The sequence below is a fragment of the Varroa jacobsoni genome, unplaced genomic scaffold (genome assembly GCF_002532875.2).
Source record: "Varroa jacobsoni isolate VJ856 unplaced genomic scaffold, vjacob_1.0 scaffold_1474, whole genome shotgun sequence".
NCBI classification, from domain to species: domain Eukaryota; kingdom Metazoa; phylum Arthropoda; class Arachnida; order Mesostigmata; family Varroidae; genus Varroa; species Varroa jacobsoni.
In genome coordinates this window covers 296,671-321,103 of record NW_019214376.1, presented here as the reverse complement: position 1 = coordinate 321,103, position 24,433 = coordinate 296,671, and the positions used below count along the sequence as shown (strand labels likewise).

Sequence of the window (24,433 nt, the reverse complement as noted above, 5' to 3'; positions counted from 1 at the left end):
GAAATGACGATTGATTACTACATAAATTGAAAATGAAATGTATGTAATAGTTTACCTATCCACATATGGATCAAACAACAATATATGGTTAATAAGCTAAACTAAGTGTCACACAGCGTACGAAGTCATGGAAGACTAACATGAGGCTTTTATACTGTTGCTATTACTTGCTGCAGGAAGCAGATGGAAGTGGGGGGCCTAGCGTAGAAGCTGATGTACTTTTAGCGTCGCCTTTGCCCCATATGGATGGCCAAGATGTGGAGAATGTATTTAAAGGTGTACTTAGTCCATCAGTAGAAGGTCGATTACCTCCTGGCAGTCAAACATCTCAAGGTGCGCAAGGGGGATGTCAGGGTCCAACAACGGTTACCGGGACAGGCGGTCCAACAGCTCTTCAAGACCGTCAGGGCATCTCGGCGCCTTCGCCAGCCCCCTCTTGGTCATCGCAAGATCTTGACGAGGTAAGCATATTTGTTCTTTGAAAATTACACTTACTTGCTTATTCTGTCCTGATTATACAGTCAGACTGTAACGGCATTGTTTTCTAAAGTAAGAGCTGTCTCGCTTCCAAGCGATTTTAGAAACTATAGACCTATTTATAACATAAAATTAGAAAAGTTCCATGTAAAAGGGCTCTACACTATATAATTTCTTTCTAGCGCTAGCAATTCATATATGTGATCCAAAAATCTGTTTTAAATGATATGCAGTTTCAAGTACGTTTCTTAAAGATTATCTTTTTTCCCTGACAAGTGGGAACATAGTTTAGGAAAGAGATGGATTTGGATTAATCAACGCTTACTTTATATTCGACCCATGCTTAATTACTGCAGGTGGCCTCAAATCACTCCGGTGGCTCGAACAACAAGAACAACATGCTGAAGTGGGAGCCAGACGAGGCGCTGGCTGAAAAGGCCACAATATCAATGGTGCTATATGCCAACCTCAATCATCCAACACTCAAGCAGGAGTATCCACAATGGTCTGATCGCGCGAAACAGATTGCTAAGATCTGGCGCAACCTGCCTACTGACAAGCGTGCACCATATCTACAGAAAGCACGCGAGAATCGGAAGGCCAGAGCAGTTCTTGAGAAAACCACACCTGGCGGCGGGCCAGTAGGTCAAACGCAAGCTTCCTCATCTTGGAAACAGTCTTCTGAGGTATGCCTAAAGCCTACGTACTTATGATTTCTAAACTAGTAGATATATTTTAGTAAATAAAATTTCTATTTATCCGCCTTTTCTGTTATTAGCTGATTTAAAAGGGTCTTTGAGTATGCTATAATTATAAGCCTTTAATCGTCTATGTTTCCTTTTATACGACTTCCAGCGCAAGGCAAGTGCTACCTGGTCTGCCGGGGGTCCCTCTGGTAGTGGGCCAGCCTCGGGCAGTGGCATTTCCTCGCTCGGACCCTCTTCACAGGCTTGGTCCAGCGCCGGAGTCGTAGGCGCTGGAGGGGTGATACCTAAACAGGAAGCACAGGGTCCGCCTTCCGTGACACCAGCCGATGAAGGTTTAGATGACGATGACCTGCTTGAATTAGGCGCCGACTTCAACATCTTGGAGTACGCCGACCCGGAGAACGATACGGTCACCTCCAGCAATTCTAACACTGGCGATGGCTGCAATAAAACCAGTGACGGTCTACAAATCAAAGAGGAAGATAAAAAAGATGCTGTTGACGTTTTGGGCCACACAGATGCTAACAATGGACAACGGTTGCTTCTTGGAGGCCTTGCGAAAAATGAACAAGGAGCCAGTGACGGTGTGGAGGCAGGTGATGGTCTTAGCAAAGGCCACGACGAAGCAGGACTATTAAGTGACGTCGACTTTGAAAAGCTAAAGGCGGAGATGTTTAGCACGGCGGAAGAAGTACTGGCGTCCAATACCACCGCTTCACGTCCAAGTCAGCCGGCCCAAACAGTAGGCCCGATCAACCAATGGTCGCAGCCAACTCACGAAGCCCACCCACCGTCGCAGCAGCAGTCTGTTTTTGGGCATGTTACATCTATGAACCCGAGCCATGGGCCACACCAGCCTCACGTACCACCTGCACAGCAGCTCCAACCAATGATGCAGCATCCACCACAACAACCACCAGGACCAGGCATGATGACATCTATAGGTTCCACGGGACTTGGACCTCAATCACATCAAATGGGAATAGGGCCTACGACCCACATGAATGCCCGACCTCTAAATTCTCATCAACAGATACAACAGCAACAGCAAATGCAACATATGGTAGGTTTTGGCTCAACGTTTAAGATCAATATAATACAAAGAAACTTTATTTATCAAGGAAAACACAATCGTTATATACTAGAGGATTCATTTTTGTAGTCGCAATCAATTTAGGTTATGTAATGTGTATCATTAAAAAAATATGTACCCGAAATTCTCTTAGCGTACAGGCCAATGAATTGTTGATTCACTCCACTCGCAAATGAGTTTAATTGCATTTAATACTTTTCAACTACAGAAATTGCTTCGCAGATGATTCACAGATGATCACAGTCGTGGGTTTCTACCATGTGCAGAATTACTATTATTACTGTTCTTCCTATCAAAACCGATTCAATTACTTTACAATACAAAAACGATTTTGCTTGTTTGTACTGCTATGCAAGATATTCTAATGTGAGTGTGTATTTGCGGTGTCACTCAACCAGGTACGTTCATCAATACAGAATGCACCTTCTGGTGGGGTAATGGGGCGCCTCGCCAGTCCCGGTATCCCGATGATACCGGCTGCTGGTGGAGTTGCCAGTCCGTTACGGCCTGTGGCCCCTCCTGCAGGTCTGGCGCCTACGCAGGCGCTGGCACAGATGACGCAAAGTCAGCCTTCTCCGGCATCGACCACAATCGCGCAGCAGTTCAAGCTGCGAACGTTACAAGCGCCGCCAGCACCTGGCGAGAACAATACAGGTCCTACGTCAGCTGACGTGAAGTATAGCTACGAGTTGTGGATGCAAAAACAAGATGAACTACTATCAAGTCAAAAGAAGTACCTCGAAACGGAAATGGGCAAACTGCGAAAGATCAAGAAGGCGTTGACAGCTAAGCAGAGACAGCTGGCCAGGGCAGGCAGCGGACAGGAGCTGAACGACAGCGACTCCAGCCAGCTGGCATACGTGAACCGGGAAATGCCGGGTCTGCAGAAGTTCCTCGAGCAAGTGAGGAAGCTTCATAGGCAGCACACGAGCGTTATTCAGGAGTATCGCGTGAAGAATCAGCAGCCCGCGCCAGCTCCCGGCCAGTCTCCGGGTCCGTTTGAGGGGGGATACACGCCGATAGGTGAACAGACTCCGCCTACGGGGCCACATCCAGGAGGTCCATCAGGTCCATCGCGGGGTCTGATGTCCCCGCAGCCTAACTATTATCAACAGCCAATGCCGGGGCCACCTGTACCAGGACCACCAAACCCACACGCTCCACAACAACAGACGCCGTTAAGATACCCGCCGGCACCTGTTGGTCCACAGCTGCCTAATGTACATAACAACTCCAGTGGACCTCCACCGGGGGTCCCTATAAGTGGACCTCCTCCGCAGCAAATGATGCGGCCACCACCGCCATATCCCTCGGTAAAGCCGATGGCTAGTGCAATGCAACAACCAGGCGGAATGCAACCAAGCGCTACAATGGCCCCGTCAGGTCATCATACATCGCTCGGCCCAATGGGCTCGCCCCAGGCACAGGCTAGCCCCGGCGGCCTACCGGCGAACCCTCCCTCGGCTGCCGGCCCAGAGCTCTTCCGGCAAGGTGGTACGCCCGAGTCTCCTTCGCATGATTCCCTAACCGGGACGATGAGCATGGGCCTACAACAGACGAATTCGAACCAGGCCAATCCGAACAATCCACAGCAGTACTCGCCCCGACATTCAGCCACCGGCTCAACCACACCCCAACAATGTTACTCACCTGCTACGCCACAAGGTCAGTTAAGTTCGAATGAACATGTACATCCACGAAGCTGCAGAAATCTATCTGTTTAGATAGATCAATTAGCATTCCAGTTATAGCTTAGAATGCCAACCCCAGTCGAAAATCTGTTCCGTGGGCATGAGCTGGGAAGGCAAACGCAAATCGTAACTAATGTTTCTTTTTATTTAGGTCCCCCGCAAGTATTTTCGCCGTCCCCTGTTGGGGGACCCGCAAGTGTTGGTCAAGTTTTCTCACCAGGGGGCCACACGCCCAACACGCCCGATCCGGGCAACCCCAACAGTAATTCTAACTCTAATCCCGCGCTACTTCTTTATCTACGTCGGAGTCCGGGTCCTAGCCCGGCGCAAAGGACACCCCCGCATTTTCCGGGAATGTCTCCTTACCAGGTTAGTTTGATAGCCGCCAGTGACCTCAGTTAGACCAAGTTATGAGCTTGCAGGCCAGTGAAACTGATTTAGATCGGACAGCAAGTTTCTTGTGTTCTCAGTGGTCCCATGTTTTACTAATTAAGTTAAAAAACGTTAGTGCAGCTGAAGTTGTTTTCCCATGATAATAATAATAATATTGTTAGTACCTTTGAAGATCTTCTGTAGCGATGTTGTTATTGTTTGTGGTGACTCTCTATGTCTGTATGTGTGTGTATCAGGTTCAGTCACCAGCTGCGCCGCCGTTCTCGCCCCATCATGCGCCCTCCCCAGCGCCGTCTCCTTCGCCCGGGCAGCCGGCGGCCATGCACAGTCCAGCGCCATCGCCGGCGCGATCGGCGCCGTCCCCCAAGTCAAGCCCGATGCCACCGAATGCCAGTCGGCCAAACGTGTACGCGGTCGGCATGAACAAACCGGGCGGCGGTGGTAGTGGTAGCTTAAAAGGAGGATCGCGTTGGTGGACGCCCGCTCGAGCTGACGCCATGGTTGCTGAGGCGGCAACGGTGGCCGAAAAACCTCTGCTACTTGAGCGGCTTTGGAGTGTAGACGATGACGCGTCTGCTATCGGAGCCCGCGAAGACCTCGCCGAGTTGTTGGACTACTTGGGACAGGTGATGTGGACCAACATGAACATGGCGTCAATGGTGTCAGACAAACAGGACAAACAGGTGGTACACACAACTACCTCTGACCGGACAGTCAGCGTCAGACAACCAGAAGTGATATCGTCGCCATCTGCAGCAATGTTTCGGTCAAAGGTATTCGCGGTCGGACTGAATCGCCAACTAAGTACGCCCGGCGGCCGGGCCGATGATGGTAATGGCCATCATTACGCTGTCGCTAATGGCAGCAGCCGAATAACAAGGAGAGTCATAGCCAGTGTTTGGCCATTCGGCCGTTTATTGGGTGGCAATCCCGATTCGTTGCCGGGCGCCAACGGCACGCAGACCACGTCAGCGGCAAACACGTCCTCGTCATCATCCGGCGATTTCGGCGGATCGTCGTTCAATGTTGATGGCGACGTTGCTGAACCGGGCGGCGTGGACAACGTAGACGACGTCGACGTGTCGGCCAGCGTGTTCGTGGTACAGTTCGACGACGACAACAATAGTCCCAACTCGGCGTTGGTGTCGCAGCCGGGCGGAGTATCCGATCAAGAACAGACGTCGGAACAGCCGGAACAGACGTCGGAAACGGCGTCTGAACAGGCTGATCAAATCGTTGATCAGGTGGATCAGGTAGTAGAAGATCAGGTTGTGGAACCCGAACAAGAGCCAGAGGATCAGCCGGCCGAGCATGCCGGATCGCAAGGCGAACCAGCCGAGCAGGCGGAAAGCCAGCCAGATCAACCAGATCAGGACCAGGAACAAGAACAGCAACAACAAGGCCAACAGGACCAAGATCAGTTGGATCAACCGGTTCAGGGTGAACCAGAAACAACACTCATAGCAGCGGCTGATGTGGCTGTTGATGACCACAACTATTTTAATACGCCATCATTACCGCCGACGGCGGATGAATCGGAAACGGCAGATGTCGATGCTGAGGTCACACGCATACATGAGCATCCATCATCGTCTCTTGTCGAATCAAGAGACCATCAAAGTGGAGTTGTTTTACTCAACGACAGCAGCAGCTGCAACAGCAACGTTATCAGCAGAAGCAGTAGCGGCAGCAGCAGCAGCAACACGAATAGCAACGCCGATAATAACCACAGTAGCAGCAGCAGCAGCAGCAGTAGCAGCAGCAGCAGCGGCGGCAGTATTAACATGTCAGCAAGTACTACGAGCCTATCTTCACCATCAGCTTCGCCTCCAACGCAGACTATCAACGGTAGTTCGGTGGGGAGCACAACCGTTGGTGAAGTGCAACCGTCACCGGTAGTATGTCCGTCTCAGGCCACCCAAGAGACAACTGCTTCACTATTCGTCGTTGCCGACCAAAACCAAAACGTCACTGGGGTTGTGCAAGATTCGTGCGGAGAACCAATGGAAGAGGACCTCGAGACGAGCGAACGTGTGAGCACGCCAGGAGTAGTTGTAGTAGTGGCTGCGTCCCCATCGGGAAAAAATCCACCACTTTCTGTTGCTTCAGCAACATTTAGTGAGGCCAACGGTGACCGTTCGTCAGAAAGTTCTCTAAGTCTCACATTGAAGCTCGGAAAAACAAATACGACTGATATTGCGGAGCCAACGACTATACTTGCCACAGAAATCGTTCAAACAGAAGCAGAAAAGAAGCCGCTGCAGCAGCAAAATGAGCAGTTACAGCAACCCTCACTGGAGAACGACGTTGAGGAAGTTCAGGCAGTAAAGCGCGCGTCATCGGGCACGTTTGAAGAACAGGTAAGAGAACGTTTCTCGTTTCACAATTCGTTTGATAGGATGTGCCTATGTCCCATTTGCTGAATGTGTCTAATCCTGCAAGTTAAAAAGAGCTCGTAATTGGTGCAAGGTCAAAGCTTTGCTTTATGGATCAATGTCTAACAATATCTACTTTCATGTGAACATCTTATCTTCGGTCAAGTGTAGTAATTCGATCCAGGCTGCCTCTATGCATCTTTCTACTCGTTTAAATGAACCGAACTCCACCGTACTTCTATGTTTGCTAAAGTTATACAACTTGCGCTTATATGTTTCCTACTTCTGCTGGAACATCAATATCAATGCAACCTTTCAAAATGAAAATAGCAGTAAAAACGTCAATTATCATAGACTGCTCAATTTTAAGAAAACGTCACAGCTCAAATGTTGTTTTTGCTTTTCGTTTTACGAAAAACTGATGCAAAAAAAGAGATGCCTATCGAGACTGCTTATTTTGTTCACTTGTCGTACATGTGTAGAAAAGTTGCTGACGTGCGCTTGCTTAGTGCTCAAAAACAGCGATATTGAATGTAATTAATTGCGTTTGCCACCTTCACATTTCGCGCGAACGTTCCACAACTACTACGCGCGACTGCTTTTTGTATGACCTCGGGACAGCTGCTGTTCTCATGTGAACTGGGGTGGGACAAACAATTCAGTATGAATTGTTGCCTGCGATACAATGCTTGTTGAAATCAATTTAAAAACCCAATATGCTTACTACTTTGAGTCTTTTCTATCTCTGTGTCCTGACCTGCACCCTATTCTATTCGATGTGTGGCGTATGTTTGTTTGACTTTCTTATGATTGTGTCGCTTTCCTTTAGCCGCATTGTGCGGGGACTTCCCCTGGCGTGCTGCTTGCCGGGGCCGTCGGCGCAGGCATTGCTCCGCTTTCCTCTGTGTCCCCGACACCAATACCCACACAATCAACAGCACTTTCTACAACAACAACAACAATAGTAACAGCCACAACAGTGTCCCGCCTGCCAAAACCCCAGCCGTCGCAACAAATTGCAGCTACAACGACGACAGCCTCACCTCCGGTAGCAATCATTAGTCCACGTCGAACTCCACCGTCACCGTTGCCTTCAGTAACATTGACATCGACAAAACATTTACAACAACAGCAACAAACACCACCCAATCTGCCCAAACTACCCGCTGGCCCTCTAATCCCGCCTATCGGCCTATCAACAACAGAGACGCCTGCACCAGCGTCAACAACAGCCGCATCGAAACCATCACCAACGACAACAGCTGTATCAGCTGCGTCAACCGGAACAACTATTGTGGTACAAAAAGTGATCACTGTTCCATCAGCTGTTGCAGCTCCTGCCGTGACGGCGACCTGGGCAAAGGCTGGCAGCAGGACTTCGACCGAGCAGCAATGTAACAACAACACCTCAGTTCCCGCGCAGCAACAAAAGCTGCAGTCACAGTCGAACACTGCTGTTCTGCCTCAGCAGCAGAAAATCCCAAATCGGCCGATGCAAGTTGGGGATCAACCAGTAGGTGTACTACAGCAGCGAATTACTGTTGCGACAACAACTTCAGCAGGTGGCGTTGCCAGTGCTACAGGTTCTATTGTTGTTCTCCCGAAGGCTGCTGTCATCCCAGTGACTTTTTCAACGGCGACAACTCCTGGAATTCTACCGACGCCGTCACCGCCACCTGCTGTAACCCCAACAGCAACAGCAACTAGTCCTGCTACTGTACCGCAACCTCTGCCTCCAATACACCCCTCCCAAGGCTCGTTGTTGCCGTCACTGTCTCTGTCATTGCCAATGCCGAACCCGAACCCGAGTCCCGCTGCCGCTGCTCCCGCTAGTGCCGGCGCCGGTCCTAGCGTTACGACCCCCAGTGCCCCCGTCGCCGCCACTGTCGCTACCAATAGTGTTGCTACAGCTGCAGCTGCTGTTTCTGCTAGTGCCTCCTCTTCTTCTATTTCTTCAGTTCCACCTAAACAAAACGTTCTTTTAAAGCAGCTGCTGCAAAACTGTCCGTCAGCGGAGTCGGGGACCTCACCCAGCGCCACAACAAGTACGTATAGTGAAGACGTACACAGATGTTTATTAGATACGTATTTGTTTTCCAGTTTCATTATTATGTATCTTTTACGTAATTTTTCACATATTTGTGCCTAAGAATCGAACTACACAAAAGGAATTTCTGAATGAATGTTAAGAATTCTTAGTTTCTTTCAGCGGCTGATTTAAAACGCCTCTATGTCCCTTTTCTGGCCATAAGTTCATATGTTTTCATTTCTAATGTTCTAACGCTATTACATTTGCGATCCCTAGATTAACAATATCTGTATCTGTCTTTTTAATGGCTGCATTTTATTAGTAGAAATGACGGAGAACCGTAACTGTTTCATGCTCAGCTTTTGTCTTTTCGTCCATTTCAGCTCTCACGGGAAACGGAGGTTCACCGGTCCTGGTGGTCAAGGAACAACCAACGCTTATAACCTCACAGTTGGTTAACAATAACAACCATGCTATTGTTAACAACAACAATAGCAGCGGCAGCATCAGTATGAGTATGGGCAGTAGTACTGGTATCGTTAATAATAGTGGAAGCAGTAACAGTGGTAGTGGCTGTGCAACAGGCACTGCCACAGCTTCTTCCGGTTCAGCGAATTCAGTTCCTTCGTCTACCCCTATTATTCCTGCTATGAGTCCACACAGCTCGCAGCAAGCTGCGTCTAAAACTGCAGGTAAACTAGCTAGCATCGTCAGCAACTGAGAGTTGTTATCGAATCATTATGCTCTCTTATTTTATTTATTCAATTGATCACTAGCCGTTTTATAAGATCGTGAAAAAGCATTATAACTATTACTATATATAGTTCTATAGTGTTGCGTTTAACTGCTGCCTTGTATTGGCTCTCAGTTCCTTCGTTCATGATGCCAGCAACGAAAAGGACAACATCGCCTCCAGCGCCATCTAAAACGCCCCCAACAACATCAGCATTAGCAACAACGACGACCACAACAACATTAATACCACCATTAGAAACAACAGCACCAGTCGTTAGTCCTGCAACAGCAACTGCAGTAGTAGCAGCAGCGACACCAGTGGCAACACCAGCTGCTCCAATAACAACCCCAATAGCAATAACAGCGACGATGCCGTCGTCGGTTCCTCCAGGGCCAATTTTGTCGTTGCCAGCATCAGGTGCCAGTCCAGGTGCACGTCTGTCTGCACCGCAGCAACTGCCCGCGCTTCCTATCGTATCAGCCGCACCTCAGCCAACCTCAGCTGCGGCTGTTGGAGGCGGAGGCAACAATGGAAGCAATGCGATGAATAGCAGCACCAGCAGTGGTAATCTTCTGCTTAATAATTCATCGAGTGACCGAGTTCCTCCTTCAGTGCCACTACCGCCAGTGCCTTCTCATCAGATTGGTGCGCCGTCACCTCAACCTACCCCAATTGTAGCCCAATCGCTCCCTTCAACAGCGACCGCCCCAGTCGGGCCTCATGTCGGGACACTTGGAGGAACCCCAATCGCTTATACAGCCAGTCATTCTGGGGTGCCAGCGCTTGGTGGCAGTCTCCTTCAGAATAGTCTTCAACAACACCAGCAAGGTGGTCCCCTCCGACAATCGCCGCAGATAGGCGGTTCCCCGATGAGCAATCAGATATCTCCGGTCACTTCAGCAGCTTCCTGCGATAGCTTAAAACCCATACATCAGCAACAACAACAGCAACAACAACAACAGCAGCAGCAACTTTCTCACCAGCTAGATCAGCAAACCAGTGGTGGACCGTCTCATCAGCACCATGCCATGACCCCTTCACCACCAATAACAACGGTAGGCATGCAGCTTTCCGGACCACTCGGCGCCACGACCCAGGGAACCCCGTCCACGATGACGACGTCGTCGCAAACGCAACAACCTCCGGCACCACCGAACAGGGTAAGTAGAGTTGTTGTCATGGTGCCTTTTTTGTAAAATATGCAAAGAGCGTTACTTGGAAATACAGCATTGACAACTACCGAATGCTACTAATCACTGCATCCTTCGTATAATGGGCATTGCAGGTTGTCGCTTGTCTTCCTGGAAGCCTTAGTCCGTTTGATGGACCTTCTATGCACAATCAGACCGGAGGAAACCTTCAGAGTCCCCAGAGCGGGCCTCCAACTCCACTTGGAACCGGTAGCATGTACGTGAAAAGCGAGTTGACCTCCCCAACTGCGGGTAGCGGACATTTCTCTCCGGGGCCAATGGGTCCTCCAATGCAGCATCCAAATCATCAGCCGTTAACTACAACAGCCAGTCCTCAGTTGCAACGCACACCGATGTCACCTATGGGCGGTCCACCTCGTGGATCTCCTTTTGGGCCTCCGTCAAGCCAAATACCACCTGGAAAGCCTACACAAAATAACAGTCAGGATACATCTAGCAGTGGAATGCTTTCAGGACAACCGCAGGGTCAAACTCAACAACAAAATCCACGCAAACGACCTCACAAGCAACAATCTGCTAGTGGTAAGTCAACAGAGACCTTTAAAACTAGCAACAACACTCTAAGATTATGTTACAGAAATAGACAGATGCAAAGATTTTGCACTTGGTTGAGGTATGTCAGTAAAGGTACCATCAGGAGGAAATACAGTTCAAACTCTACAAAGATCGAAATGTTTCACTTTCACGAAATTTAAAAGACAGAATTGAATCTTAAAACCATTATGATATATATCAACATCAATATCGATGGGAAGGATTTTGATTTCAACTAATGAATAAAAGAAAATAAAGTCTGTTTTCAACACAATTCACAGGCCGCCGTAAGTAAAAATGTTCTTAATGTATCCACCCAAATAGTCTTTAATTTACATGTAAATATGGATAGTTTTCCTCTTTATTCTATTTCTATTATCTATTTCGGAGATATTACTTTTAGTCGTTTTTTGTTTTGCGCGTCATACAACATTCCAGCTATATATAACGATGTTCAGTGTATTATTTCTAGAAAATTACGTTCGTTATGTAAACTGTGTTCAAGCAATGAAAGATCCTTTAACTTTTTTTTGTCGTTTTTTGTTCCATACTGTTTTTTTTTACCAGGTCTAATATCGGCAACAGGTGGTGCACATGGAAGCGTCGGTAGTGCGGGAGCATCAACGTCACCAACAAAAAAACGCGCCAAAAAATCTGCAGGATCAGGAACACCTGGCGGGATTCGCGGAGAAGAGGGCCCCGGACTAGCTCTAGCGTCAGAACCTACCTCATTGGGTGAACCCACATCAGGCTCTTTAGCAGGTTTAGAACTTGGAGCCCCCGTCAGTGCCAAAATGCGGTCGTTGCCAGCCGTCCGAATTGTCGAGCCTTCAATACACGCCAACTACAGCGCGTGTCCCATATTTGGAAGGGACAGGGGAACCCCCATTCAGCCACAACTAGCGGGATCGTTTGGTAGTGGCGAACTGAAGAAGGCTAGCAAATATGGCGGCGATTTCTACAAACATCTGGGTACCAGCACGAGAAGCAGCCGAGCGCGCCGGAACCGACTGGTATTAAATAGTCGTGGTTTTTACAATCAGGAATTTTCCCATCGCCTCAGCTCAAACAGCGACCGTGCATTTAGGTGAGATTCGTTTACTCCTTAACTCGTCTATTGTTTTCAAAAGGTGCTTGCCGTGAGTATCTTTGTTTGAGCATTTAACATAAAGGTGATGCCACTAGCCGTATATTGTCTCGCATGATACAAATGTACGCAAAGAAACAGTGTGTGATATTTTTATGAAAATGCTATCATGCAACTAACATGTCGACATTCTAGAAACCAAATGATGACTATGGAATTTTAGTAACACAACAGGAAATCACTCTAACCGAAATGTGTCACATGTTTCTCTTACGTCTACAGTCCCGAGACTGTCTGCTACTGCTCGAGTCCGGAGAGCGATGTCAGAGAAAAGTTGTTAGAAATGAAGGGGTTGAGATTGATCTCTCGGGAGACACCGGCTGGCTCAAGACAACTCAAAGGCTCTTCTGACTATAATTCAAACCTTATGCCAGCAAGTTTAAAATGCAGCGAGAAAGAACGAGCCCCTTCGCCTGCTTTGCCACTGTATGCTCCCGTACCCATGCGACCAAGCTATGATGGGCATCAGCTTATAAACGAGCTTGACCATAAATCGTCGGTGAACTCAGGTAAGATACCCTCTTCTTACTGCTATGAATCAAAGAGAGATATGGTGCAACTATCGAAAGACCAATCGTCACTCTGCAGTAGCGATTGAGCCTATAGATACCAGTACTTAATATGATTTATAAATGCTAACCATAGTCTATTAGCAAAAAATATGTATTTATATTATTGAGCAATACTAATGTATGTATGGTATCGAACTCAATGGGCGTAATTTGTTCACAGCGGAAATGTTATTCTATATTTGTTTTACCCTAGCTTACTTTGAGCCGAAATTGTTTTTATTATAAGCGTAGGACACTCTCTTTGTTATTTTTTGCAGTGATGAAGAAAGTGTCATCTTTTTTAAACGCAGTCTAACCTGTGATTGAATTTCAGCGACTAATGGATTGTTGTTAGTGACGCTGACGTTGCGTTCGTCACGCGACGTCAAGTCCGTCCTCAGTTCCTTGTCGAAGATACTCGAGCTCGAAGCAAAAGAACCGTTCGCAGATGCGAATGGTGAGCTTCTTTACGAGATTATTGAACGTTTGGAGGTACCATCATCCGAACGAAAACCGGACGAGGTCGAGTACCTTTGGGCAGATGGAAGGAAGAGGTCTTGTAAACACTGTGGCTGTGCTGTTCTTCCAAAACGAGGGCTTGCAAAGCTTTTGATGCGCGAAGGAAAACGTAAACAGACTGAAACTAACGATGAAACATCAACATCAGCACCTGAACCAAAGGGGCCATCTGAAGAGGTGTTCTTTTGTGGAGAAGCCTGCTACTCACAGGCTGCGCTAGTTCATCTGTTGTGCGATGTTCCGGATACACTCAGCGTAGTCAAGGTTAGCACAACGTGAAGCGGTAAAATCTAAGACTCTTTAATAATACATTGTATAAATCGGATCCATGAGGACATGTGGTGAGCTCCTGTAATCAAAAGAATACGAACGACTGATATCCGTACTTTTATGTACTTTCTGATACCTTCGATTTCAGGAGGTTCTTGGTGAACTTGTAAAACGTGTCAGCGAGCAAACACCAGTAAAACCGGTGCAACTCAGGAAGCCTTTCCTCGCGCATCGGCCTGACCCTAACAGGAAGAGCGCCAAGGGCACGAAATGGATGGTGTGGGAGCCGGGGACACGTCAAAAGCTTTTAAGCAAAAAGAATAATACCCTTGGTAAGAACAGCCCCATTTTAAAGCAATGTCGATTGATGTATGATATGTTTGAAGGTATCCACTGGTATCGAATATTAAGATAGGCAGAAAAGAGTCATCGTTATTTCAGACGATTACTCTCTGATCTTCATCTCAAATATTGGGGTTTATGTAGCATTTATGATATCTTCCGTTTTGGTTAGAAGAAATGCCTTCGTGTAGCTGCATAGTGTTTTCCAGTCTATGTCACTACCAAGTCTCTATCCTGATCTTAGTATACCGTCGAAGAGCGAGGTGGGCCGATCATGGTTCAGGTGGAGTATTTTTAGGTGCCTATAAACGTTCGTTCAACAAATCGCTTTTTCGCATCTGTGCATTGGAAGCAGAATCTGTTTCTACTCATTTGCTTTAGCCTTGCATCCCATTCAAGCAAACGTTTTCAAAATGATGCTACGTTGTCCAGTTATTGTGTTATACAGGCGAAACCTGTTGTGCTTGCTTTTTCATATTTTGCGGTAGTTAGATCCATCTAAGCGCAAATTTTTCTTATTAAAAATAGCAGGCGATTTATTAGTTATGTGTGATTTATCATACTTTAGGAGAGGATATGTAGTACATATAGTAACATCTCTAGAACTCATTGGGCTACGTATCTGTTTCAATTTGCGATATCTTCACTTGGATGTATTGATAAACTGTTTGGCTCAGTTGTTGGAACTGCGCAATGTTGTGCTTCAATCGATTTTACAAAACCGGCAAATTGATATGGTATGAATTGACGGCCATTGTCCGAGGCAATTCTAAATGAGCGTTTGAAACAATCCTAAAAAGTTATATGCAGCGAGGAAATATATTATGTAGCGCATTTACTGTATTTTAACTAATTGCTGATTGCATAATATATACTTCAGCCCCTCGGAAGTGGGTATCTACAATAATTGAATACATTTCACTATCAACCGGCCTCCCAAAATCGATATGCTTCCGTTCAGATACCTGTGTAGATTCTAGCCATTATTTATTAGTTACCTTTGCGAATCTATATCGCTTCATAATAGTTTGTCCAGTGGGCCTTATAAGTCTCTTAGTGTATCAATAAATTCTAAGCAACAGAGATCGTAATTCAAAGACATTCGAAAAAGCTAGCATCTACAAAATTGCTTTAGTTTTATCGAGACCTGGTTTTATTTTTTGAGTTCGGCTAAAAAAATCCTCTAACTTTGACCTCGGTCTTAAGATAGTGTCTCTTTTCCAATTTTACTTTTAGTCCGGATTGGTCAATCTGTCGGAAAATTTCGTAGGATCTATACAGCCTTGTTTTGTTGTAGAACCGTAGTCAACGATGTTGCCCCTGATGTATGATGGAATCGCTGTTATTAGTATATCAGTTTTTGCCTGAATAATTGTTTGTGTTACCTTTACAAAGGGAAGCCTATAATATGTCATTTAAAAGTTCTCTCGGATTGTTAATAATTGGCAGCCCTATTGATTTATCCATTATTTCAAGTTATCGGTATGCTTTAGCTAACTTAGTGGTAGAGGAATTTTATCCAGTTTCATAAATATACATGGTGATCGGAGAGCGGAGTAATAGGTTTCGTGATTGGTATGCAGACGGCTAGAAGGATCAGCACACAGGCTTACGTCACTATTCTTTTTTGAATTATTACAATTAAGGCCACATCTCGGTAAGAGGCATCAGTCAGGACAGCGCGAGCTACAAGCCGTTAAAATGTTCTGTCCAACTTATTCGAAATATTGTAAGAAACAGGTTTTATCTTCAAGAATACCAAATCAGTATTTGGGTTAGAGATAGACAGATGTGCTTCGGTTTGTCACTACAATTCCACGACGTTTCTTAATAATTCGTTTAGAAATAAACTCGTTCTTAATATGGATGCCAAATGTCAATTTCAGAAGTTAATTTATTTCGAACTTTTGGGACTCTCATCATACATTGATTGTGGTCGATGACATAGCAATTGTCCCGAATCTTTTCTGCATTCAACTCTGCCTCTGTTTTAAAACGGCCTGGCCAATTTAACTGTCCCATGTCGGCATCTTTAAATGCAGAATAAAAAAACTGGGGGTTATTTTAGTCTATCAATGTCTTTCATGTGCGCAAGTCAATAATAGTAACGCTTGGTTCTGTATTTTGCCTTGGACACTGTGCCTTGCTAGTCTTTGATTTTGACAGCCTGATATATCTGTGTAAATCGTTGAATGGTGCAAATTTGAGTCTTGCCTACATAGTCATCCTAAGTTCATCATGATCTACTCTATTTATGGAACGTAGTCGATTATTCGTATGTGATTTTCTGGGTGTTTGGTTATTCATTTTCCAAAAAACGACCTTACGTATGACCTTTGTTATTGCAAAGAGGCAAAATGATTATGTTTAGAGCTGCTGTCTTGCTGCTTATGACTGCTTCCACATCTCACGCATGCTGGCAAACGTCATTCTCAACAACCATTATGCTCATTGTATCTTGATGCTTTGCTAATGCCCTTGTCGTTTATTCGTCGTTGGTTCAAAATGTTTCAGTTGCATAAACTGCTTAATGTGAGCATGCATTTTTTATCGTACAACTAACCATTTCATCTACTTAGTTAAAAGCTACTGATTTATTATCATTATATTTTGATTTCTTCAACCCTCGAATTTAAACAAAGCATCAGGGGAAATATGATCAAGTACAACGAACGAATATAGACGATTAACTCTGTATGCATAATTGACAAAGATCCATGACAGGTCGTCATTTCAAACGCATTTAATGCAGTTGTTTCTTCGGCAAATAAAAGACAGATAGTTTCCAGAGAGATTTTTATCGTGTCCAACTTTCTGCTAAAGTAATTTTGGTGAGATTTCACTTCTGCGCGATAATTCTGGCTTCATCTTGTTCTTTAAGCGTTCTTCCTTCCTGATTTATGATATTTTCGTGGCGATCGTACCATTTCTCAAAATTCTGTCGGTTTGCCGAAACTTGGAATTCTGGACGTCAGGCTACTTATCACGGGATCTTCTGGCGGCACCATTCCGTGAAATCTAAGAAATATGTTCAATGTGGTTGTTCTGTGTGCCAAAATTTGTTGTAGCGTTCTTTGTAGGATATTTTGGTTTAATGCGAATTTACTACCTTACGTCGCCGGTAACTTATCTAAAAATATCTATCGATATTGAGTGCTAGGTTAAGCAGAAAAGACTTTTTTGTTGTCCAACCATTAAGATCATTACTGTCTGATTTTGATCTCTGGTATTGGGGTTGATATACTATTCATGACAAATAGTGTTGTATTAGTTATTAATACGATTTCAATTTGATTTCCTTTAATCGCAACAATTACAGTTGTAGAGGAGGCAAACGCTCGGCTAGATGCATCTCCAATAGGTATTCGGTTAGCGGGCGTGACGGATGCCCGTGCGTGCCTACTGTGCTTGGCAGTCGGTGACGGCGCGAGCGAAGGTCCGGGCAGACTGCTCAACTTGGACACGGACCAATGGGTGCATCTCAACTGCGCGCTTTGGTCGTCCGAAGTTTATGAGACGGTGAACGGGTCACTGATGAATGTCGAAGAGGCTTGCCGTCGGGCAAAGCGTGTGCGCTGTGCACGTTGCAACCTCGTAGGGGCTAGCGTGCGCTGCTTCAAGATGAGATGTATGCAGACGTTTCATTTTGGCTGCGCACGCCGCCACTCGTGCATGTTTTTCAAGGACAAGACCATGTTGTGCCCCGCTCATCAGCCCAAGTCTCCTCAGCCCGATCTACTTCTACCGTCCGCTTCCGTGCTCCGGCGGGTCTATATCTCGCGAGACGAAGTCAAACAGGCAAGTAGCTACAAGATGAAAACTAAGAGGATTATTATTAGCCACCGCTAGAAGCCCTAGTAAGACAAGCATTATAGTTTGGTGGGGAAGAAAAGAAAAGGCCGCTGTGAAAATATTCAATTCTAGATATGCACGTCAGTGTTCTTACCCTCCGTCATCCCATTTCGGTCTGGTTTGAAGGTTGCTGCTTCTGTTCATCGTGGCGAGAATTATTACATCCGTGTGGGTAGCCTGGTATTCCAGGCTCTTGGCCAACTATTACCGCAACAGCTGCAAAATTTTCACTGCCCAAATGCTATCTACCCCTGCGGATTTCGTGTGCTGCGCTTCTATTGGCACATGCAACGACTTGGCCAACGTCAACTGTATGAATGTGTCATTAGTGAACATGAGGGTAAGCCGAAGTTCACTATTACACCCATGGGCAAAAGCGATCAAAAGGCCATCGAGGGCAGTACTCCTAAGGAGTGCTGGATGAAGGTACGTTCTTGGAATCAGCACACTCTGGTGTATCGATGTTTACATCTCGTACACGAAACATATATATATATGGTCATCGATTGCAGATAGTCAATCGCGAATTGTGATACATTACATTAGCTCATAAAAAACACAATATCAAGATCACGTTAAAAACATGACAATCTTACCGTGATTTTTACATGTATTGTTGTCCAGACGATTGCCTTGAAATTCCTCCGTAAGACTGAAATGAAAACCAAAATTTTCGATAACCTCTTACAAATCCGGCATAAACGTCAAAATTTCTTCCTGGGGCACACATATAACTTCCTAATTGTAGAAGATCTAAACTTATAGATTGCGCTTTTAAAAAACGGATAAGAAAAATCTAACGATCGCATAAAGTTGCATAAATGGGGTAGCTCAGGAGTGGTACGAACTCTCCGAGACAAATGGGGTTTACCCAACTTCCGCTTTAATAATCGCAGGGTTTCGAATACGCAATGACAGATGGTACCGCCCCCTGGAACCAAACATTGCCCACGTTTGACTCATTTACGGTTACTTTAGCTCGATAAAGTGATAAATTGTTAGTAAATAAGATTTTCGCACAATTGTATACGGCGCTTTTGTTTGTTCACCCATCCTGATATGCAGAAGTACAAAACAATTGGGGATCAGATTTTCAACACAAAAACTGGGAAAATTATTTTTCTAAGATCTCGTCGTAGGTGCTCTACGACAGATGCAGACGTATAACGCTTGGCATAGTCTACAGGTTTGAACTATTTCATGTATTCAAGTTCGTGGTGAATAGAAGCATTTTCATGCAAAGCGCTTTGCTCTATAGCGTAGGAACAGGATGTCGTATCTCTATTTCCGTTGTGGCTTTTAGGTGTTGGAACCCATAGAAAAAATGCGACTGGAGGACAAGGCTATCAAAGTGTTCTCCAAATACGTGACGGGTCACGACCTGTTCGGGCTAACGGAACCGCTTCTTCTTCGATTGATTGAGTCAATTCCGGGTGTAGATACGTTGCTTGACTATACGTTTCGCTACGGTCCTTCAATCGATTTGCCGTTAGCTGTCAATCCAAGTGGTTGTGCCCGGTCGGAACCCAAGCTCAGGACCCACTTCAAACGGTAAAATCCATCGGAAGTTATTAAAAAAATATTTGCAGTACAATGGACAGTGAACGTATTGTAAAGAGAAAACTTAGTGATAGTGCACTAGCTGATCTTTGTATAGTAGCTACTGTTGATAGATTTCAATATGGCTAAAGAGATACAAATAACAATGCAATATTTTTTCGTGCATATTTGCTTGTCGTGTTCTTACTGTTATTCTCAATGTAGATCGCATGCGTTGCTGCATTCGAGTAACGCAGTGGGTGCTGCTGGGGGCTGGGCTGGCGCAGGAGGCGGCGGAAGTTCCGCGGCTTCGGCGCTCTCGGCCTCGGTGGGGACACCCGCGTCACTCGCAATACAGCATTCGTTACTGTTGTGCTCCGATTCGCCCGGCGGACAGGGCCTTTCGCCGTCACCTGAGATGGGCTCGCCGTACTCCAAGCAGTTCGTCCATTCCAAGGCCAGTCAATACAGGCGAATGAAGACAGAGTGGCGAAGTAACGTTTTCCTAGCTCGAAGCAAGATCCAGGGTTTGGGTCTATATGCCGCCCGTGACATTGAAAAGCACACGATGGTAATAGAGTACATTGGACAGGTGATCCGAAACGAAGTGGCCAACGCCCGCGAAAAGCAGTACGAGTCTCAGAATCGAGGAATTTACATGTTCCGACTCGACGAAAATCGGGTTATTGATGCTACCCTTACGGGCGGCCTAGCGAGGTAAAAGAAGAACTGTCACAGTAGGATGTTAAAAACATTTACTATAGTTGTTCGATAAGTTCTCGCCGTCCTTATGGATTGCTTTCCTTTTTCCATTTTTTTGTGAATAGATGTAATATATGTTAAAACGTTCTTAATTGCGTTACAAGCGTGTGGTATTATTTGTATGATATCAAGAGCTTAGTTTAAATGTGTGCTCCAAGAATGAATAATTGGAGAAGAAAATTTTCTGCTAAAATTAAGAAGCAGTAATTCAGAACAGTAATTCTCCGGATAGAAAATCCGTAGACGGAAAGAGCTTCGTCTAACAATCATCAGTCGTTAAATTTGGCGCAAAATGGTTTTCGTTGAACTCGAAAAATTAAGCGAAGTGTATCGTTTAGATTTAAGATGCTATTTTTTTTTTTCCATTTTTTACGACATATACTTTTATGTTATACTCTCAGCAATAAAATTTTCCACTATACACATCATATAGCTACCAAGTTGTATCATAACTTCTTTTGTTTAAAGGTGGGCCAAAAAGTTTGATTGTTCAGATAAAGTTGCTGAGTGTTATTAAGAGCACTGGTTTTTCTTGGCCACTAGGATACAGTTGGGATAGGAAGTAATGCATATAAAGTAATTTGTTGGCTAATTTCGCGTAAGCACTTTTAAAGTGGTGGAAAAAGGTTAGCATGTATTAGATTAATTATTATAGTTAACTGTAAAAGCAGCTTAATTCATCCGTTTATGTACCAATGACTTGCGTGCATCTGATCACTTGCGTTGTCCGGCCCTTGATGCATTGACTTGTAATAGCAAGTCTGAAACGACCCTACTGTACGCCTGATTATTTCAATTTTTTTTTTTCATACGATTAAGCAAATATTAATAACTAATAGACTAATTTTGAGTGTTATTTAATCTTGTCTTTCTGCAGATATGTGAATCACAGCTGCAATCCAAACTGTGTCACTGAGGTGGTGGACGTAGACAAGGATCAGAAGATTCTGATTATAGCTAAACGGCGAATTGCCCGTGGCGAAGAGCTCTCTTACGACTACAAGTTCGATTTTGAGGATGACCAGCACAAGATAGCCTGCCTATGTGGTGCCCCCAATTGTAAAAAGTGGATGAATTAGAAGAAAGACGTGAACGATAAAGAATATATATATATATATATATAGCCGATGAATAATATAGAAAGGTACACTTAGACACAACAGAAACTTGTTAACAGGAAAGAAGTTAGAGATACACTCACACAAGCACACCCGATACAATTCTGTACAACTTTGCAATAGATTCAATATTATGCTGTCGGTTCAATGAGACAAAACTCACAATTCCTTTTGCCACAACAGAAACAACAATAATAACGTGTGTAACAACAATAATTATTACTGCTATTACGTTTTCCCATGCATTGCTACTGGTGCTCCCGCATTGCCCGGCTGCCATGTATATACAGTGGTGGTACAGTGCACAAACACTGATGGATATTATAGAAAAATACATATTGATGTTGTTATTATTATTATTATTATTATTATTATTATTATTATTATTAAAGCGTCAATTTCGACCGCAGATGATCTTGTGATCCATTAATCGCTGGTGTATTTGGTTTCGCAAATGTTAATGTTGCTCAGAGAAGCGATCATATTTGGTCAACAAAGGAAGCAAACGACCACCGAGAGAGAATACCCTCGATTTCAATTCTACACCTACTCGAAATAAAACCGGCAGGTAGGTGAAAGGTATTAGAAGATCCTCAAATATCGATAAACGACATTTTTGTAATGAGTATAATAAGGCAACGGGTAACGGGCGACTGGTTGACAAAGGGGGCGCAAACGAAACGTAAACGAAAAACATGTTACGCCAGCAGCAGCGGTAGCACATGCATAATAAAGAACCGAAAATCATCGTTAGATTTTTGTTATACATTGTAATCATTGTACCATCGACATTGTAACTAAGCAACATTAGCTATGCGTGAATTGGGCCCTAGGTGTTACTTTCATTCGGGGCCTGTAGTTGAATTGGTAACAAATTAATTAACTAACTAGTATTTATTATAGTTATTGAAAGCAAACACACAAGTCAGATTAGTTTTATTACTATTACTATTGCTACGATTTCTGTAACAGAAGACAGCCATTATTCATGTACGACAAATACTATATGAAAGGAAATATAACGCTGATACTAGACATTAGTGTCATCGTCGTGGTAAATGTAATAGTTCTAAAAGTTGCATTGATGCTCTACGGCTGATACAAATAAACATAGAGACACGCGCAACTTTGAAAACAGATGGAATCGGCGGATGCGTGACTGGAGAAAAACAGACAACAATAGGAAGAACGCAAACAGACGACACATGCAAAGAAACATAAAACCCGATGGAACCTAGAAAGGTGAAATCGAATTCATTGAAGTGTGTGAAGTATAATACAGGTAATAATGAAAATATGAATAGAAGTGATCGACACTAAAGATGGACTATAAAAAGAATAGTAAGAATAACGGTAATAACAATGATAATGATGACTGGAAGAAACCTTGCAAACAAAACACGAAACAAGCAAAACGTGAGGAAGACTCGAAAGAATGAAAATGAGTAAACTAAGTATGATTGGTGACACTGGTATTATGATTATAAATATCAATGAATTAATATTGTTGTCAACTATATATTGTGTATAAATGCGACTGTGTATAGAAACGAAATGACAATAGTAATAATAATAAACAATATAATAACTGTCTATGGAAAACAATGTCGCAGATGGTGATGATATGATATCATATGCTTGTATGAGCGACACAAAAGGAAGCAAGAAAGGATGCTCTTCTTTTGGATGATATATAATTATATATAGATCCATAGGTACACAATTAAGTATATATAGATAAAATCGCCTACAAACAAATTGATTGTAGGCTTCCCCGTTTTTCGCTGCGCGATACAAAATAATAAGAAAATCATTGCGAGTTCCAAAAAAATAGGATAAAAAGAGAGAAAGAAGCAAATGAATACACATCATAAATCGGAATTTAAAGCTAACTCGTGGTTTAAAGTATAAGACAAAATGGCACGGCTAGAAAAAAAACCATATTCGATGCTTTCATATAAAATAACCCATGCATCCCAGCTTGAGTGAATTTCACTAGAAATATGAAAAAAAAATATTAATACACCCATTTTACTGACTAGGATGGTTATGTTGCAACTGAATGGTCTTAAATTGTGCCCGCCCAGCATTACATTTCACTTGGAATTAATTGTTATTAAGGAACCTGTAACATGCCGTGTAACATGCACACAAACAAAAACGATGACAAGCATGCGTAAACGAAACCAACTAGATTTTTAAATTTTTAAATCTGGATCGTAAACTGTTTGAAATGTTGTGAGTATCAAAATAGCGTCAATCCTGAATTTGAGGGCTTCACGTATCTGCATAACTTCACACCTTGCAGTCGATTGCTAGTTGAATCGATAGCTGTCTAGTGTTTCTTGGTGAGGTGCACGTGCAAGCAAATTGCCCTAGACTAGTTTACAGCGGACCTGTTTCTGATATTATTTCACCTGCATGAGATATCTGTACAGGCACCTTATAGTGGGGAACCTTTTATCTCAAACAAGATTGTTGAACGGACGGCTGACATTGAGGTACTAGAGCGAAATTGCACCCCGAAATCAATAAAACAAAACATAGTTTCATTAAACGCTACCAAACTGGGGCTATTGAGTTTTTAAATGTTTGAAAGCTACCTTCATACGAATTACATTATTTGTGTCTATCAAAGCTAGCTAATTCCAGTTCTATTATAAATTCAAGCCCTGTCCCAGTTTCAAATGGTTTGTGTCAGAAGATGTTTTTTTCGTCTGCTATTTCTTGATGGTCTTGTTGTTTCTTCATTATTTTGCTGGTTGTTCTCATCATTGTATTCTAATCTGTACTGCTCCTTACGAAACGTATTAATGTATTATTGCGTTAGTTTCACTCATCTGGATTATTGTTATTATAGCCTACGCTAACACCACCAACATAAATAGAAATCACTTTTAGGCATATTCACGTATTCATCTACAAACGAACACGAAAACACAAACTCATATATGATCCAACAAAAATAATTGGATCTACTAGCTGAAAATAAAGTGATTCATCGTCGAAAGAGAGCAATGAGGTTCAGTACATTTCATCTACCTTTTCATTGAGCAGCCTCTTATATATATATATATATATAAATAT

At 44.1% G+C, this 24,433-nt stretch overlaps 1 protein-coding gene and 1 long non-coding RNA gene across 3 annotated transcripts in view; one reads left to right on the top strand and one right to left on the bottom strand.

Moving 5' to 3' along the window:
• The window catches only part of LOC111270469 (uncharacterized), a 32,055-nt gene extending 7,677 nt beyond the window's left edge, over positions 1-24,378 (top strand). The window contains exons 6-24 of one of the 2 annotated variants that reach the window (XM_022850717.2): positions 177-461; positions 834-1,163; positions 1,333-2,247; positions 2,676-3,942; positions 4,120-4,337; positions 4,598-6,721; positions 8,727-8,781; positions 9,149-9,457; positions 9,634-10,661; positions 10,787-11,234; positions 11,814-12,333; positions 12,616-12,902; positions 13,279-13,727; positions 13,882-14,065; positions 17,395-17,873; positions 18,054-18,353; positions 19,231-19,478; positions 19,692-20,183; positions 21,106-24,378. In XM_022850717.2, the coding sequence (XP_022706452.1) occupies positions 177-461; positions 834-1,163; positions 1,333-2,247; positions 2,676-3,942; positions 4,120-4,337; positions 4,598-6,721; positions 8,727-8,781; positions 9,149-9,457; positions 9,634-10,661; positions 10,787-11,234; positions 11,814-12,333; positions 12,616-12,902; positions 13,279-13,727; positions 13,882-14,065; positions 17,395-17,873; positions 18,054-18,353; positions 19,231-19,478; positions 19,692-20,183; positions 21,106-21,307 (10,140 nt within the window). In that variant the 3' untranslated portion in view covers positions 21,308-24,378. Of the gene's footprint in view, positions 1-176; positions 462-833; positions 1,164-1,332; positions 2,248-2,675; positions 3,943-4,119; positions 4,338-4,597; positions 6,722-7,565; positions 8,782-9,148; positions 9,458-9,633; positions 10,662-10,786; positions 11,235-11,813; positions 12,334-12,615; positions 12,903-13,278; positions 13,728-13,881; positions 14,066-17,394; positions 17,874-18,053; positions 18,354-19,230; positions 19,479-19,691; positions 20,184-21,105 lie in introns of both variants that reach the window. The other variant, XM_022850716.2, reaches the window with a different exon arrangement.
• On the bottom strand, positions 17,804-19,767 carry LOC111270472 (uncharacterized). The gene is made up of 3 exons (XR_002686311.2): positions 19,675-19,767; positions 18,524-18,579; positions 17,804-17,881 (listed from the first exon to the last, which is right to left on the bottom strand). It is a non-coding gene; the product is annotated as an uncharacterized LOC111270472 (long non-coding RNA).
• Positions 24,379-24,433: the final 55 nt, after the last annotated feature.